This window comes from Pseudochaenichthys georgianus, chromosome 24 (assembly GCF_902827115.2).
Source record: "Pseudochaenichthys georgianus chromosome 24, fPseGeo1.2, whole genome shotgun sequence".
Lineage (NCBI taxonomy): Eukaryota > Metazoa > Chordata > Actinopteri > Perciformes > Channichthyidae > Pseudochaenichthys > Pseudochaenichthys georgianus.
Genome location: NC_047526.1, coordinates 17,504,155 through 17,523,503, shown reverse-complemented (window position 1 = coordinate 17,523,503; position 19,349 = coordinate 17,504,155). Strand labels below are relative to the sequence as shown.

The following is a 19,349-nucleotide window of genomic DNA, read 5'->3' as shown; positions in this document are numbered from 1 at the left end:
CTGTGAGAAAATTAAGTTTAAGTCCCACATTTTTGTCAATAAGCAGCGAAGTAGTGTCGGGCTAATATTTCCATCATCAGCGGCTCCGAACAAGTGTTGCCCATTGACTTATTGATCGCACAGTGTAATGTATCATTATACAGTGAGGAGCTGACGCTAGGTTCGATCGCTCATTCGACCCGCTCTGTGGCCCCCCATCTGTCTCTCTTTCTCACATAACCACCCATCTATCTTCTTTCATCAACTTATTTTTTTTTTCACTCTACGATCTCGCTGCCATTCGCCTCCACCCTTTACGATCACATCTGGCCCACTTTCCCTCCCTGGTTGGTGTGGCTCTGCTCTTTGGCTTTTGCAGCAGCAGTAGCAGAGGGGACAGCACAGGACAGAAGACTGTAGCGGCGTATTAATGGAATTAGCGTCGTAGTTGGTTTGGGAGTATCAGGCGCCAGGCACCAGGGCTGGGCCGGGGTTAATTAGCTGGCAGCAGGCCTCTAATTGGGTCAGGACCGTGTCAGGCCCCTGGCTCTGGCCCTACAGGGATTGGATTACACTGTCGGGGGACAGACAGTAGGGGGAGGGAGAGAGGGTGTACAGGGGGGAGTTTGTAGTAGCAGAGGAGGGAGCTGGAGGGTGCTGTGGATGTGGTAGAAAAAGGGGGAGAGAGGAGGGACAGGGGAGTGTAGCCTAATCTGCCGGCAGGAGGTGAGGATGGGAGGAGATGGGGAGGGCCGCTGTTTAAAACTGGATTGGATTTAGGTGGGTGTGTGGGGGTAGGGGGGTGCTATGAGAGGGGGGCAGGGCAGGTGGTGAAGCTTGATATGTGTATCCATAGCAACAGCAGAGTGGTGTGACACCACATGGGATTTGCTTGTGTTTTTGGGGTGTGGTCTTAACGCAGGCCTTGTTCTTCGTCACTCCACAATTAGAAAGTTGTTTTGTGTCCATTTCTGTGCTTTTGAATGCAAATCATAGTTGTTGTCCCTTGTGTATTCAAATAATGATGTGCTGTTTTTTGTGTGAGATGGGCTGAGACCCTTTTGACTTTTCCCTCAGCTATATAAAAACTCTTGGTCATTTTGGCAGTTTTTTTTTTATTTGGTTCTATTTTACTGGAAAAAATTCACCGGGGCGGTACGAGAGCAAATCCGCAACGCAAAAAATGCTTTAATCAACCAATCCAAACCGACCCTAGCCCGCAAACTTTATGAATTCTAGGAGCACAATTTTCCCGAATGAAGAATGAGACTACATAGATGGACAGGATGCCCAAGTGTGTGTTTTTCTTTGAGAGAGAGAAAGGGACCCCAGTATGGGCAAACTGAAGGTGGAATGTGACACAATTAAAAAAAGCTAGAGTTTTTATTTTTATTTATTTATTTTTGTCTTTTTTTTAAAACAACATTATTGCATCTGGATATTGTCACAGTGTTGAATTACATTGATGTCATGTCTTCTCCATCTTGTCTTGGTCATGGAAGAAAAGGTCTTTGACTATCAAATGTCGTAATTGTTTTCGCAAAAGAAAAAAACACTACTACGTAACACATTTTTACTGAATTTCATATAAACTAAGGTCATTTTATTTAAATCGCCACACGAGTTAGACATATAGACATATCCATTTGAATCCTTCTAAGCTCTCCGTAATTCATGCTACATGCTTAATGCTTCCCGTTTGCTCACATTTATGACCAATGGTCATGCATTTCTCTTCGGCCACATTTAGCTTATACCGTAAGCCATAAGTGTTATGTTGGAATGAGGCAGACCACCAAAGCTCTCCCTAAAACCCAATTATTAATTTTCTTGGCTTTGCTTTATAGGTCATGGCAGCGATATTTAGAAATAGAGATTTTCGGTATGATGCTCTAAATGATTTTGAACTCGGCCACCTCATTCTCTGTAAGCCTACGATTAAAAATTTGAAAAATAAATAAATGTTTTGCGAGATATCGCAAAACCCCTTTGCGAGATCTCGCAATACTTTTCATTTAGTACTTCCTGGTCAGTTCGGCTGCTACGGCAACACAGAAACCACAACAATGGAGTGGTTCATCGATTTTACTTTGAGCTTGGCCTTAAATATAAAGATATAACATCAGTGCTTGGCAATAGGCACGGGTTTCACACATAGACTGTATAAAAGGGTTTCACATAAGTGAAGACACCTCAAGAAAACACTCAGAGCGAGGGGACATGCACGTCCCTCTGAGCTGAGTTATTGACAGATTCGAATTTCGCGGATCAATAACTCATGAACATAACGTTGTAAAAATACAAACAACATGACTTTACAATCATTGCAAGGTAGACAACGAGCTACAGAGTCGTTTTTATCAGAACAGTTTGATACGCGCCGTCATCCGAGCTAAACATCAAGAATTGGTCACAATCTGCAGCTGGAGGAGGGAGAGGAGGAGTGCTTAGGGACCGTCTACAAACCGCAACGGGGTTTTGCGAGATCTCGCAAAAGTATTGCGAGATCTCGCAAAGGGGTTTTGCGATATCTCGCAAAACATTTTTTTTTTAAATTATTGTTTTTTTCTTCTCCATGTCCCCTAGGGGGCTCCGTAGTAAGCCATATCGCCGGCCTTTAGGGAGTGTGGATAGTCTCAGAGCAGCAGTCAGTTTTCAAAAAGGCCTCGTCAGTACTGTTGGATTTGTTGCTTCCCTTTGGCAATGTAGTATCTTCTTTCTGCCAATCATTTCTCGGTCAGCTAAATGCCACTGACTTTCAAATATGTTCAGATCAGATAGTGCCCTCAGCTAGTACACAAAGATCAAAATGTAAGAATATCAACCGTGTAGTCAAATATCAGACGGTGGCTGTCTTAAGGAGCTCTGCTCTTAGGGGTCTCCTTCATAATCCCGGAACAAAAAAAAAGGATTACCCCGACTGACATGCTTCTTCGTACTGAAATAATACGTATAATAGTATTTAAGTGCTTAATATGGGATTTTCTGATTTACAATTTACGCCCTTCAAGAATCAGATTAAATACTCACAACATGTTGCCCTCTTTGGCCACAGAAATCCTCCGATAGGGGCTTTAACATGCTTTAAACGTGACATTGGAGTCTAGAAGCTTAAATGTAATCTGCTAAACAGAAACAGATTGGCGGCAGTGGTTGAGCAATATCGCCTTATAGAGCATTGGCGTCTTTGCCAAATGTTGGTTTGTATCTGGTTGGTGGGCAGCGTGGCCCCCGCAGTGCTGGTTGGTGCCCTTGACTGAGCAGTAACGGTGGTTATACTGGCACCTGCGGTAAGAAGGACCACGTCTGATCTTAACCACGACATCACCACCGCCGCCACCATGCTAATACAGCCTCACTGTAGCCGGAGCCACCACAGACCCCTTTTACTTTCTGTCTGGAACTTTTTCCACATGTCTCACGCTTGCTTCCTTTTTTACTTTTCAATTCTTCCACTTTCTTGACGCCAAGGCCAATTATAGGCCTTTGATGGCAGGATGTTTGTGTATCTCAGGGACTGCGGTGCGCTGGTCTCTTGGTACATACCGAATTGAGCCACAGCAATGTCAAACAACTGCCTACCTTGCAGTATGTCGTAAGTTATGTTGGGACCGCCTTAGATTTTGTATATTGTCCCTTGCTATTACAGTGTTATGAGTATATTTTATTATCCTGCTATGCCCTCTTTACTGTCTTTTTCTCTATGTTTGAGTCTAAATGTAGTTATTTTACATTCTCTGAGAATGTTAACAAGGAATGACAACAATAGTAAAACGCTTATTCACTATGCCCGCAATACACCAGCTGTCTGGAGCAAAAAACCAACAAAGTGAAATAAAAGACATAAATAGAACAGATTCAGAGCTCACTCTGTCAGCACATGGGAGCTCTACGACTGTGACCAAACAGGCTGAATGTGTTTGACATTCTGGCACCACTCCACAGTGACCTATAGGTGAGCTTTCCAATACCTCCCCAGAGTGTTTCCGCTGTTCATCTGTTCTATTAGTTCCTCTTTAACACCTCTACAGGGCCTGACCTTTTTCGGGGGGCTATACCAAAGGGTCACGGGTCAGGGTTCAGCCGGAGTACGTATTAGCATAGCATGCTACTGCTTGAAAAGGGAGAAAGATTCAGTCCCTGAGTTTTGTTGGATCATCCAGAATACTTAGCGCTTTTGATTGTCTTCAAGCAATAATTACACTAGGTTTAGCAGATACTGTGGCAGGTAGTCGTGATTTGCTTGGGGTTCACGTTTCCTGGCCATGTTTTGTGGGTTAATAGAACGTGATTTGAACACAGTTGGTTGCCTTACTTTGGCAAAGCAAGAAAATATGGTGGGGATATATTTAGTCCAGGTTTTCGCATTACAAAAGGGCTGAGGAACAAGTGTCCCAATTTGAGCGCAATATGGCCGAGCCCTATGCTCCCATAGGGACTCTCTTGTAACCCCGGCCCCGACCCGGTCACCCGACCCTGGACCTGGCCTTAGGTTTTTCGTGCTCAGGGTCAGGACCTCTGTTCAAACACCATAGTGTGCCTGTCGCCCGGTCGATGGCAGGCCCTTTTCCCATTGTGCCATTGTACCAGATGACGTTAATTCCTCATCAGCTGGACATGAAGGGAACCACTTGAAAAGCAGACCTAGGGTCAGATTGCTTCCCATTTGAGGGCCAAAGAGCGCCTAATACGATGCTGGCAGTAATGTGAGCAAGACCAACTGCCGGGCCTATTTGCTCTTCTTTTGTGCCATTGTTTGAAATGGAGTGTAAATCACGCCTTTCCTCGCAATTTCTCTTTCTTTCTTGTTCTCTCTCTCCATTGCTCTTGTTCATTCTCACTCTGCGCTCTCATCAGCAGTCCAGTCAATAAGGGCACATGCTTTATTTAAACAATCGGCAATCAGGGACAGATTTAGCAGGATTGATCCAGGGTTGATCCGCTCCAGTGAAAGGGTCTTTATGCTCGACAATACAGTCTTAACGAAGACTTGTATTGATTAGGGAAGAGTTCATAATCTCTGCATTAATTGGGCAAGGCTGTTCCGTATTCTGCCATGTTGACATACTAAATATTTGCAATATGGGGAAAGGTTGTCTTGAAAAGCTTTGATTGTTGATTTCTTTACATAAAAAAGGCCATTATGGTTATATAAAGAGTGCTGCAGGAATGAGTCCTAAAACATAGAAATGAGTGATCATTTTTGCATTTGGGTTTTTTGACGGTTTTTGGTTCTATGGCATAATATACATCGAGAAATATCCCGCTCTAGAATTTTGAAGCTTTTATTTTAATAACAAATACATACTAGAAACTAATCCCCCTCAAGCTAAGTAGTGTTGAAATGATGGTGTAGTTTGTTTATAGCTGTTAAAACGTTAACTTTTTTTTCTTCTGGCGAATGCAATTACGCTTTAAAACCCTTTTTGAAATGGTATTCATTTGCAAAGATTATTTAGCTGAACAAAACATGTAAGTATCACAAATGTTTGTTTTCCACTGATCTGTGTCTTGTCCTTGGGCAAGACACTTCACCTGAACTTGCTCCTGTGGGTATTGTCCACAGTGACCATTGCATGTATACAAAATATGTGTAATGTGTATCTGTAAAGCGCTTTGAGCACTGGAAAAGCGCTATAATAAATGCAAGGAATTATTATTATTATTATTATTATTATTTTCTGCTATAATCCTAAATCCTTTGTAAAAATCGTATTGACTTTTAGTTAAGGGAACCAGTGCGATGCTACATTTTGTGCTACAAAAAAGTGTCATTTTACTCTGTCTGTCTGCATAAAATGGTTAGCATGAGTTTCTCGCTATCCAGGTAGTTTTGATCCTCACCTCTCTGACTCTTCCTCTTTTAGATAAGGAGAGCCTGATCACGGACAGTGGCAAGCTCCACACCTTGGATATCCTGTTGAGTCGGCTAAAGAACCAGGGACACAGAGTCCTCATCTACTCCCAAATGACCCGCATGATAGACCTGCTGGAGGTATACACACACACACACACACACACACACACACACACACACACACACACACACACACACACACACACACACACACACACACACACACACACACACACACACACACACACACACACACACACACACACACACACACCCTGGACAGTCATTGTGACATATTCTCTCAAAGCTTTGCTCTACTGAAATGAATGCTTCATTAAATAGTCAATTTACACAGTGATACACAGTACACAGATTCCCACAAAAAAAAAAGATGCTAGATGCATATTAATTCATTACTTTTCATTTAGCGGACACATTTATCCAAAGCAAATCCAAACCTTTAAGTGCCACGAACAGAAATGATAAGGTAACACACCTTTTAATATGTCGTTTGCATATATCTGTGATTCTCGAAGCCAGTTGTTGAACTGGTCGGCTTCCACTGGCGAGGTATTGAACTCCAGTACCTCTAATCATCCTTCCTGTCCCTCGTTAGTGCTCTGATTAGAGGGCTCATTAACAGGTCAGGGCTAATTATCAGGGTCTCATCTGTAGGGGAGGCAGCCAGATGGGAGGGATGACTGGAAGGAGCGAGGCGAGGGGAGAGGGGGAGATGGGAGTGGCAAGGGGCCTTGGGGTTAGAAAATCTGCAAGAGACAACGGTAGATGAGGATGAAGAGGGGGAGAGGAGATGAGGGAACATCAACACCAATAAGAAATAGTAGTGTGATTCTTTTTTCAAGTCCCTTTAGACAACAATGATGAACAGAACCACTTCATGAAACATGGAAAAGTGGCTTTGTGTTTAAGCTTTTGAAAGTCAGAAGCAATCAGGTTGAAGGTCCCATGGAAAAAACAACAGTGAAAAGCCATTTTGCCCGTAGTCATGTGTTAACAGCCCCGGTACGTACCCTATTGTTGCCTCCTTACTTGTTAGAAACATCGCTATGGAGCCAAAAGCTTCTGGCATGATGTCATTGGGAATTCCTTCCCTGTTCACACGGTGCTCTGCCGTTTCCACGGCTAAATCTTTTGAAGGCCGATGGACCCAGCCCAGGTGGTTAAGAACCGTCTTCCTGTGTGTCTGGAAAACAGTGTGAGAGTGCTATAGATATCTTGGGTAATGAAGGCTAGTTAAATACTGTGTTTTGCCAGTAGTGTGCCAGTAGTGTACTTAGCTTGAAATTACAAGGTATTGCTCCTTTTCTTCTTTAGGAGTAGTTAAAAATAAAGATCTCATATTAAGTGAATAGTTGGCGTCAAGATTTATAATGTAATATATACATGTGCATGAATATACCTGTAGAATCCTGTCACGATAATTATGTTATCTACTTATCGATATAATCATTTTTCTATGAATTCCAACACCCTCGAATATTCTTCAAATGAAAAATGTATTGAATTTTATTTTTTTCATATTTTAAAGGGGGTACTTTTTGGGGGCGATTATTTAATTAACTACAGTGGTCAAAAATATTGTCTACTATTGTATATATTTTTTTCCAACTTGCTATTATTTTCTGGGACAACAAATTATCCTAGTAGTTATTGTGACAGACCAATCTGATATAACATTTAATCACATGATATGATGCCAAGAGTTTTTGTCATGGTGACAGTGAGATGGACCAATCAAGTGTCAGTAATTGAGCATGGCGGTGGCGTTCTGCTTGAATGATACAGTTAATCTTCTTCCTGCCCCAAAGAGCTCTGTTAAAGTGCCTTTTTTACGGTCTAAGTGACCTCATACAGTAATGGGAGGCTGTGCCAGCATCTCCTCTACTAATGGACTAAATGAAATCATGTATTCCCCAAATCTTGCGTCAGTTTTCCTACATCGTATTATCTGTATCATCAGTCGGGGATGAAAACTCTGCAGATGGAGTTGATTTCCTGAACTTGGGACTGTGACTAAGGGAAAGAGTGAAGGAGAGGCTGATGCTAATCTCTGTCATTAGCCTCATTGTTGTCGTCACCAGTTGGCTGCCCGGTTCTTCTGGTGACATCACAGAGTTGGGTGATGGATCATTGAGATCCGGGTGGCCAGAATCTGGCAGCAGCCGATAGTGGAGCAGGACCGCCAAGTCACTGCCCCCCTGCTTGAGTGGTGTGTCTGTGGCTGCTTAGACTCTTTACTGTACTGCAAGTCGGCAGTTCAGATTACAGTGCTGGCGGGAATGCCCTCAATGACGAGGGTATTACAGCCCAAAAAGTCAGCTGCGGATTCTTCTTTATGAAGTGGGGTACAGTAACCCATTACGCAATACAAAGCATGGCTGAAAATTGTGATTATTTATAATACATACCGATTATTTGTATTAAATATTTCTGCTACACTGAGATTTTTAATACGATAGAAAAAAACTCTAACTTGTGATGAATGAAGAGTCTGATTAAGGGATCATGGGTAGTGCAGTTTTCTTTATTGTGAACGTTAACTTTGAGGCTCTGGATGGATAGTGTTGCCTTCATGGTCCATGTTTATGTGGCCACTTACTGATACTAAACCATTTTAAAGAGTACTCAACCATTTTAACATTGCACCCCTCTAACATTGTCGGACTCATGATTTACACTGTAAAAGAAAAAATATCAAATTAGATGTGGCACAACGAGAGATATCGTAAAAAAACACATTGCCCACAATGCAAACAGGCAGCCAGAAGTTTACTCCTAGATGTGTGTGTGTTAAGGCTGTAGTAGCTTACGTAGCCATCAGCCTAAGCTAAGATGAGGTAGGCTCACGTCTTTCAAACTCAACCACCCCCCCCCCCCCCCTTTTCCCCCCTAAATTGTAGTCTCAACTAACGATGACTCAAGTGACATCACTTAAGAGAATGATCAGACTTTGCGCAGCTCTATTGGGAGTTAAAAATGCTGTTTTAATATAAATGTTTCCACATATAACTCAGATGTGTAAAATCTTAGGAGTCTTTTAATTTAATGGTAGGTTAATGTTATCCATTTTGATAGTTTTCCAGTGCTCGGATGGTAGAATATGCACTGGATGTGTCATGGCATTTAAATACGTTTTCACAAACTGGTTAGAATTGCAATGTATCCCTTATAAAGGTCTGTTGGTATTATAAAATGTTGGCAATCTACAGTTTTCGCTGGCACAACTGTATCGAAAGTGCCACTCCTACGTGTTCTTTTTCTTTTTAAATACTTTTTTTATGAGTTGTCGGGCTGGGAACAGACTGTGACCGTGCACACTGTGTTCCCAACCTCCGAACAGCAATACATTCACACTGTGTTTCTAGACTTTGGGGACTCATTAATGTTTAGGAAGTTGAGAACAACCTGGCTGCCACTTTTTTCTTTTTTCAAGCGAAGGTTTTAATGCACACCCTAGTTCCAACTATGAACGTTCCAACTAAAAATGCATTTTGAGACTCTAACATAAGCCAGGAAAGAGGGAATGTCAGTGTGCTTTTTTTTCCTCCCAGCATTCATCATTTCAAGTTTGTTGTTGTTGTCAAAACCCAGCGCCATAAAGATTCTGTTTAATTAAATGTGCTCTGGAATAAGCTGCTGACAGTTTGTTGAACAAGATTAACATTTCATCCAGTTAAAGGTTGAACTGATTTATAACATTAGCAAGCATTACAAAATCAGTGAAAAACTGCAGAAAGAAAGCCTTGTCACTTCTGATTAACACCAACCCAAACAAACATAGAGGAGAAAATTGCCAGCTGTTGAAGGTATAGATTTCAGTGGGACACCGGGACTCCACAAGCTGTAAATCATGGCAGCTGAAGCTAGTAGAGAATGTTAAATACTATGTTTAAATCTGAGAGGTGATGTATTTCTGAAATGGTCTGACTATTTAGATAATTTTTGAGATTAGGAAAGGCTGAGAAAGTCTGCGAAAGCAACAATATCTGCAACATCCTGCTGGCAAGCCATCAACTCAACAAGGTTAGCAGCATTATGTGTAGCGCCGTGCTAATGGTCCCTAATGTAGTGTTCACTGGGAGCAGATGGGGCTGATGGGAACAGAGCCAGACACAGGGGAAGAGGAGGGCAGGGCCTGGCGGGACGGAGGCCCCCGAGTGTCACAGAGAACATCGTGTCAAATCATTGATATCAGTGTTAATGGTCGCGAGAGGTGGCTCCTGATGTGTGCCAGTGATTGTGGGGGCGCTGACATGTTTGAGTGAAGAGGTCACCGGTTCAGGGCCGCGCTTAAAGAGAGATCAACATGTCACCTCATCACTGCTGTTGCACTCAAGAACCCCTCCCATCGCACAAACGCACACACTCTTAGCTTGGCCGACTTTTGGGAGGAATAGAATATCAAATTATGGCCTTCTACAGTGTCTCCTTAGGCACGGATGGAGGTTTCAAACCCAACAAATATGCATTCGAAATGTGGGATTTTAGAAATGTGGACGCAAATTTTGCTTTGGACAGACATTCTTACTTTAAAGATTAGTATTTCTTGATCCATGAAACTGAATAAGTACAGCTTCAGGGCTGATCTGTTCCGCAGAGGAAGTAGCGGTGCATTTTTAAGAACTTTGGAAAAACCGTTTGAGAGTCCTTCAGGTTTGGACGACAAGAGTTTCAAAATATGTAATAAAGGTAATCCAGGAATATTAAGTTACATACATTTGTAATAAATACCATGCAGGAGTGGATCGAGTTATTTGATTAAAGTCGTTTCAAAGTAAGGTATTCACTGATCGCATGTGACAACTTTGCTATAGCTAACGTTTTCTAATATTTGAGTATCTGGATCTCAACTGGGACTGTACGGCGCCGAGTTCTGGCACATTTAAGAGAAATGCAGGGCTACACAAGAAAGGATGACAAAGAAAAGGTAGCTGTTAAATAGTTGTATAGCCGTGTGATGTTTGCCAGCACCCGTCACTCCCTCAGATAATACCACGTCATTCTGTTCTTGGTTTTCCTCATTGTAATGTCCCATTTCTCCAGGAATACATGGTCTATCGTAAGCACATCTACATGCGCCTCGACGGGTCCTCCAAGATCTCAGAGCGCAGAGACATGGTGGCGGATTTCCAGAGCCGGTGGGTAAAGATACAATCTACAGTGTGTGTGTGTGTGTGTGTGTGTGTGTGTGTGTGTGTGTGTGTGTGTGTGTGTGTGTGTGTGTGTGTGTGTGTGTGTGTGTGTGTGTGTGTGTGTGTGTGTGTGTGTGTGTGTGTGTGTGTGTGTGTGTGTGTGTGTGTGTGTGTGTGTGTGTGTGTGTGTGTGTGTGTGTGTGTGTGTGTGTGTGTGTGTGTGTGTGTGTGTGTGTGTGTGTGTGTGTGTGTGTGTGTGTGTGTGTGTGTGTGTGTGTGTGTGTGTGTGTGTGTGAGAAACCTAACACTCACTTTTTTACCACTGACTGTAAATCTGACTTTCCGTTTATTGCAGCAATCACTGAACAGTTTAATCTTACATGCGTATGTCCAAATATACGTATATTTCCATGCTCTGGTTTACATTAATGTACAGCTTGGAGCCGCCAGTGGTACTCTGGCTATTGTTGGGGGGGGGGGGAGTATTGAAGCAGCTTAATGCTAGGGCACATGTTTTATTTCAGTTCTGCTTCCAGACTTAAATTGGTGTGGACATTTCTGGTTCTAACTGAGTTTGTAACTCAATTTTGTGCCATGATACTTTTTAAGGTATGGACTATTACTGTTGTAATCGATATCATTTCATTTTGTGTGACTTCCTCCCTCTCTGCAGGACGGACATCTTTGTGTTTCTGCTGAGTACGAGGGCTGGAGGGCTCGGCATCAACCTGACTGCTGCTGACACTGTGAGTATTCAACACACAAAAAAACAGCATTTATATTTCTTAAATGCATCAAAATACAGAGTACATTTTCAGAAAACGTAGTTTGGGAAGACCTCTGTGACCTGGTGTTCTAGATGTTTCTCATCTGGCTAATTAGTGCATTTCATTCAAGTGTTCCAGACGAACGCTTTATTTGAAACACTGTCTTTTCTTTCCTGAACACGATTGTTTGCAGAATGCATAGCAATGCATCTAAGTGCGACTATGAAAGATTAATACTGTTATATGATAATGGTGAAACACGGTATACCTGGATTAAGTTACCAATTCATATTTTCACATCCCAATATATTTGAATAAATAAAATGGTCACATTACACACCAGAGCAGGAGAAGCGGTGCATGCTCCATTATGAATGCTTTCTATCAGTTGAACAACGACCCAGCTTGACTCTTGTTCACCCCAATGTTTCATCACTTTCCTTTTTTTTTTTGGGTTCTTTGGTCAATGAATTGATTCTCTTCTTTACGCATTGGGCCCCAGTATGAGCAATAATCACAACATATAGCTTGGACATGTTTAATTCTCTATAAAAAAATATCCTGCTTTCTTTTTAACTGGCTATCTTACAACTCACTGCGATTATTTTGTTTAGTTTGTCTGCTTATACCGGGAATTAGACGCAGGGACCTAGCCATAACCATTGCTATGGAGATAGAGGCATCAGTTTTAATTTAAGAACATTTTATAACCAGTCAAACTTTCTGTAGGACCTTTGATAAGATGTTGCTGTAATGACAATGTGTGCATGGAAGCGGCGGATCACTCATATATGATGATATAGTCTCTCTGTTTTTCTCAATCTGAGCATAATCTCCCTCTGCGTCCCTGAAGCCCTGTTCGTGTGGGATTAGCATTCATGACAATGAGTTGACGTGACTGTTAACACGGGACATCTGTCGTGTGAAAGGGAGGTTCATATCCCTGTAATTACTAGTGTCAGGAGTTAAAGAGAAGGGGGAGTGCCTGCATTGTGTTGAGCTGTTATCACACATGTTGAACCGTGTGGTAAACAATAACAAAAACAGCAGAAAAGTGAAGCCTTTTTTGAATGTTCTCTTTCAGGTTATCTTCTACGACAGTGACTGGAACCCCACGGTGGACCAGCAGGCCATGGACCGAGCCCACAGGCTGGGGCAGACCAAGCAGGTGACCGTCTACCGCCTGATCTGTCAGGGGTCCATCGAGGAGAGGATCCTGCAGCGGGCCAAGGAGAAGAGCGAGGTCAGAAACACAAGTGATCATTCATCCAACGCACAGATGACGGTTGCAACTTGAGTGTTTGAACCCTCTGAACACCGTTACTTATTCTGGCCTTGTTTATTTACTGCAATACAAATATATGAAACTATGGAAACAGCATGACCATGGCTAGAGGCAGAGGAAAATTACAAAAAATATTTTGTGCAGTGTCAGATTTTTAAAATGCCGTAAATTCATATAAAATACAAATACCATTTTTGATATCTTTGATAATTTATTACAACAATACATTTTTACCTGCAAAATTTCAAATGAGGCATGTAAAATATAAGGATTTTTATGAAACATCACTATTTTAGAGCTTAGATTTTGGTCATGTTTCCTGATGGAAACCCGTCACACATGATATTGTTCGAGGACAAATTGGAAAAATGACCAAATCCAATGATTATGTTAGTGTTTACCGTTTCTGGCTGTGATAAATTGTCTTTTTTTCGTGATCTATTTTGTTTTAACCTGCTGAGTTGTTTTGGAGTTAAAACATGTAAAAACACATATAAATCATACTGCAGCTAGGATTTAATTACAGAGTTTATTAATAGATCATTTCTTTATGTAATAAGATCCAAAGGGTGGTGATCTCAGGAGGAAACTTCAAACCCGACACACTGAAACCCAAAGAGGTGGTCAGCCTGCTGCTGGATGACGACGAGCTGGAGAAGAAACGTGAGGAATCTTTTTCTTGATTGGCCGTTTTCTTTGGACGAAAGCTAACGTCACAACTAATATACATGGGGTCTTCTCCTGCAGTGCGTCAGAGACAGGATGAGAAGAAGCAGCTGGAGGAGTGCAGCAAGGTGAAAGAGCGCAAGAGGAAGCGGGAGAAGTACGCTGAGAAGGTACAGTTCAACACGACCAGCAGGAGGGTGGTGGAACGAAGAGACAGGATGTGTCAAATGAAAAGAAAGGATAGAACAAATGTGGAATGTAAAATGTAAAACAGGATGGCTTATTGGAGGGAGAGAAGGATCGTCTTTATCATATAATTCAAGGTTTCGTTTTTTTAAACAAAAAGTCTGTGTTTTGCGGTATTTTAGTCTTATCAAGTATATTTTTTTGAATATTTTTAGTCAATGAAAACATGACATTTTCATCTATTTCAATCATGACATTATGTGAAACCTTTAAGTTAATCTAGCCAAAAATAGCTCAGTAAATCTATAAAGAATATGAACAAAAAATAAACAAACTTTTGCATTTTTGTCAACAATGTTGCCTGTTTATACGTCAGAGCTGAATGACATTACATTACATGGAGATCTGGCCTGAATTAGCTGAGTTATCTCGCTTTGGAATAAATGATTTGACTGGCCAGCCGGATACTAAAGGATGTGAGATTTAGTTACGACAAGAAAAAAGGAGGGGTTGTAAAATCTAGCAGATGCTAACCTGGCCTCTCGCCTGTTCTTAACCAGCATAAGAAGAACGAGGAGACGGAGAACAAGAAAAAGAAGGAGGTGAACCTGGTCATCTCTCACGCTCACTCTGCAGACAACTCCAACCTCTCTGCTGACGGAGACGACTCCTTCATCAGCATGGACATGGACTCAGCCATGCCCAGTCCTTTTAGTGAGGTGAGGAAGTCCGGTCGGAAACATACAAGGGAGTGAGTGAATGTCTTGTTATGAAAGTGAAGGAATGGGAAGAGAACACAAATGCTGAGGATAGTGATGGCTTCTCCATTAGGATCCAAAACTGTCTCCTCTTAATGTGGTTTGGTTATTAATTATGAATTCCTTTCTATCCTCTTATCTGCTCTATATCCTCTATTCTGCTTTGCTTCCTTGCTCTATTCTTCCTTCCTTACTTCCTTCCTTCCTTATCCTTCCTATTCCTTGCATCGTTCCTCTTATCGTCTCCTTTGCTGTACGGCCCGGTTCCCTTACTTCCCGCGGTGTTGACCCCCAGCCTGTGTGTGTGTCTGTGTTGGCTCCTCTTCCCGGACAGATCTCCCTGAGCAGCGAGCTCCAGCCCGGCTCGTTGCCCCCGGACGCCGACGCCGACGAGAGCAGCAGTGACATGCTGGTCATCGTGGACGATCCGGTGTCCTCGGCGCACCAGTCCCGCGCCACAAACTCCCCCTCCTCAGTGTCCGGATCGGCCTCCGACAACATGAATGGTGAGGGAACCAGTTGGCCGAGTTTGACTTTGATGAAGGGAGTGGAACAGTTCACTGTTCACCGCTTGTGCCTTATTTTAGGAGCTACCAGAATAATTGTAAATGCGATACTGGCTTGTCAGTGGCACAAGAAATACACTTTGGTAAGATTAGGGTTAGTACTTGAAATTCAATGTGGTGTTCAGATTTCAAGATGTTTTCAGTGCTAGAAATTGTAAATGAATAAGATAAATTACTATCTTACTGCATAGTTATTAGACCTTCATACGAAGAAATAAAATAAGCCTAATTGCTTTTGTGAATTAAAACAGCTGGACTGTGCTTGAAAGGGGCCTGAATTTGACTTGAGTAAGGGTGTAGGAACTCTGTCAAGAAGACCTTATTTTACTTTGCCAGCTCGTTTCTGTAAAATGTATATGAAATCTTCGTACCGTGCCTTGTGGAGCTCCAACCGTAAAACGCTTTTTGGTATGTCCTATTGTGTAATTGCTGTTTAATTACACAATTCAATTATATTAGAAGAGGAAAAAGAAGAATTGGGAGGGATGAAACCCTCTTTAATGGCCACACATGCAGAGCACACAGCACACAAAGATACATTTGTTCTCTGCTTTTAACCCATCCTTGTACCAGGAGTCTAGTACTAGGAGCAGGGGGCAGCTATTGTGGGGTAATCAATGAATACTCACATTTAACATTTGCTAAGACAATTGTCACATTTACATTGCAGTGGAAATTAACTAAATACAGTTAATCAAGTACTTTGAATACTTAAATACATCCACTTTTTCACCTCTACATTTCAAATAGAAATGTACTTTTAGCACAACTACTACTACTACAAATGTTACTTCAATTTTTTTTACAACGCACACTGTCCAAATGTTTATATTCCTCATTTCAGATAGTGTTGCTACATAAACTCTGTCCTTCTCAAAACCATAGCATAACCTTGGTGTTATCTTGTGTTGTTAGAAGTATGTTAGAAAAGCAGATCTGGGTGTGACTTACATGAAGGTCATTGCAGTACACACACGTCCTGCTGGTCCATTTCAATCAGGATTTGTGTTTATATAGGCCTCCATCCACTGAGCAAGTAGCCTGTTACCTCATACGTGTTATGTAGCTGATTATCGAGAATTATGAGGGTTTTATTTTGCCCTGGTTGCAATGTTTTAGTATGTTCCGTACTGTGGGATCCAGATCAACTGTGGTTTTTGCAGTATATCCCACTTTGGAGGCACTGCAATAAAGTAATCCCTCCTAAATACATGCTGCTTCTTTAAAACCCAATTGGGAATTTTGCCGCCATACTAAGAGGCTTCTGTCAGAAAGATTATAGGAAAAAAATATATTTTTTAACATTATGCAGTGTTATTGAAAGAGCTAAACAGAGTTGACAGAAAGAGTAGGTGGAGAGAAAGAGAGGGAGAAGGTTCCTTTAGGGATGAGGAACATTCCAGTGAGACGACCTGGCTGTAATTCTGCAAAGCCTATGGAAAATGAGACCAATATTCCAGTTTTAGCTTGAGCCTGTACTTAGGGTAATGATGAGTAATGATTATTGTGTAGTTATACTGCGATGCTGCAGTAAAGCTATCATCTGAGTTTCCTTGAAAGATTGGGTTAATGCCAAATCAGACATTTCTCTCACACACTGCTGTGTTCTCGGAATGTGTTAAAGCCGTTATGTATTCCAGGAACTTGTACAGCTTGCTTTGGAAAGGATGTGGATACAAATAATAATTTTCTGAATTTCGTCTTCAGGTGTTTCTGCCTCGGACGCGGTTAGTCCTGGCAGAGGCCGGTCTGGGCGGAGTCGGGGGCGGCCCAAAGGATCTGGAGGCGGGACTAAGTCTGGAGGTAAAGGACGCGGGCGCAAGTCGACAGCGGGCAGTGCGGCGGCCATGGCGGGGGCGATGGCCGGAGCAGCGGCTGCCTCTGCAGCAGCTTTTGCTGCGTACGGTTACAGTGTCTCTAAAGGTTGGTGAATAGCAAACACAATATATTGAACAACTTAACCAAATCATTATTAAACAAGACAAGTTGGGGTCTATCCGTGAGATTAATTGACAGTGGTAATCCGAAGGTGTAGTTGATTATCATGCATAAGGGCACAAATCATTTCCTGATAGTCTAAAATTGTTAAGTGTGTTGATATTTTTCTATATTACTTGCCAAAACAGGAAGCTGGGAGAATTACACAACCTACATTTTGATATAAAAGCTATTCAAAGAATTGCCAGATCTCAAATAAGAGCCAGGGGAATGGCTCAAATTACAAAACAAAACATGCTAATATATAGCAATTTATATATATTGCAAAAGGTATGCTTGTACACACCCTTGTGTACCTGTAAAAGAAAGGGCTGCAATACTTTTATTTTGAAAATTCTGGAGGAATTGTTTATTAAACATAATTTAAAAGTATGAGAACAACCAGTCAAAATGGTTAATTTGTTGGGTTGCATTAACTGGGGTATAGAGGTTATTAAAATATGACTATAAATAAACGTCTGGCTCTCTCCAGCTGAGGTTTAAGGGTCGGCACTATTTGAGACGCATTATAATATATTTATTTTGGACACACTGCTAGTGTCTTTAGAGAGTAACAGGCGCATGTTGGTCCCTCCTCCCAGCAGGCCTCGCTGCGTCCAGCCCCCTGCAGCCTTCCCTGGGCCGGTCCGGTACCAGCCCCGCCTTCAACCCCAGCAGGAGCTCCTCTCCGCAGGCCAGAGGAGGGGCCTCCACCCCCAGCCCCCACAAACAGCTGGCCCCCAGCCACCAGCACCACAGCAGCAGTAGCAGCAGCAGCCACGGCGCAGTCAGGAAGGGCAAGGGTCCCGCTGGGGCTCGATAGAAGCACTCGGACACTCATGAATGTGCTCTAACTGTCTCAGTATAACACACACACACACACAGAGATAACTGACCTACTCTCACTGTGAACCACACAGACGCCCTTAACTGAAACTGAGGCTCACTACCCGGAGGACCATGCTTTGTCTGCTAGCTTCTCCACACACACAAACAGACAATCACATGGATCATTTAAAGGTGCAGTACCGACCAGCGTCCACATTTCTCGGTTCACTTTTATTCGAAAGAGTCTGGGTCAGTGGACAAAATCCGCCTAAAGTATTTTTGTTTGCATTGCGACAAGACCTCTTCCAAGTGCTTTTTGGGAAGACAGACTGTACCTTTCCAGACAGGAAACTCTTTTGATTTGCTAGCTGTGAACTAAAACCAACACATGTAGCGCAAAGGGCTTTGAAATGTTGGCTAAAGGAGCTTCTGTCAAAATGCACTGAGCCACGTCTTCCATTTTTCCGTGTTATTGACTCTCACACATGTACATGAGGTTATTTAATTGTTCTGTAGATATGCTCAGTGCTCAGACAGTAACGTGAACCCTACCTTACCAACCCACTCTTTACCAAACAGCTTTTCTACTAAAGCTACTATTTTTGTAAGAAAAGACGCGAGCACCCATACCGACATGGCAGGTCTTTAAGATTTTTGAAAAATATTTGTCCATAAAAGGTATTCCCTCACAGACGGAAATAAAAAAAAACATATATTTTTTGTCTGATGGGGAAATGAAAGATGTAAAAAATTGTATTCCATAATGAGGGGTAATGGTTGATCCGGCAATGCTGCTAACAGTACATTTATGAATACACTTTGGTTGTCTATATTTAAGTTATTTGAGCTATATTAAGAATGCGAAACGGGCTATTCACCTGTAAGACAGTGTAAATTGTACTGAAGCCATTTTTATTATTTTTCAGATATCGTTTTTCTTTGTGATGAGAAGTCTGTGGTTCTCTTTGACGTCATTGATGTTTTAGGAAAAAAAATATGTTTGCATCGGTGTCCTAAGTTGAGCACTACATCTGTTAGAGGTTTTGTTTGTTTTGTGTTTATAGTGTGATTAAAATATGATGTTCTATATTGATGTACATAATAATGAGAGCGACCTTTCCTCTGACTTTCCCCTCATTTGCCTGTCTATTTTTATAGGTCATGTGTACATATGAAGAAAATGCGTCTGCCATTTTACTAACAGAAGGAGCCAACTGAAAATAAAAGAGTGCTAAATCAGCCGCTCTGCTTTTTCTATTTCATTATTTCATTATACGTGTATTGCTTATTGTCATTCAGAACCATAGTTTACCAGGGGGGTTGTAAA

The 19,349-nt window shown here is 42.0% G+C and overlaps 1 protein-coding gene across 1 annotated transcript in view; it reads left to right on the top strand.

Moving 5' to 3' along the window:
• Positions 1 to 19,261, top strand: part of ino80 (INO80 complex ATPase subunit) — a 44,473-nt gene extending 25,212 nt beyond the window's left edge. The window contains 10 exon segments of the mRNA XM_034075958.1: positions 5,847 to 5,974; positions 10,901 to 10,995; positions 11,663 to 11,735; positions 12,841 to 12,999; positions 13,602 to 13,704; positions 13,789 to 13,877; positions 14,454 to 14,612; positions 14,986 to 15,157; positions 16,925 to 17,140; positions 17,800 to 19,261. Coding sequence (XP_033931849.1) covers positions 5,847 to 5,974; positions 10,901 to 10,995; positions 11,663 to 11,735; positions 12,841 to 12,999; positions 13,602 to 13,704; positions 13,789 to 13,877; positions 14,454 to 14,612; positions 14,986 to 15,157; positions 16,925 to 17,140; positions 17,800 to 18,017 — 1,412 coding nt within the window. The 3' untranslated portion in view covers positions 18,018 to 19,261.
• The last annotated feature ends 88 nt before the right edge of the window (positions 19,262 to 19,349 follow it).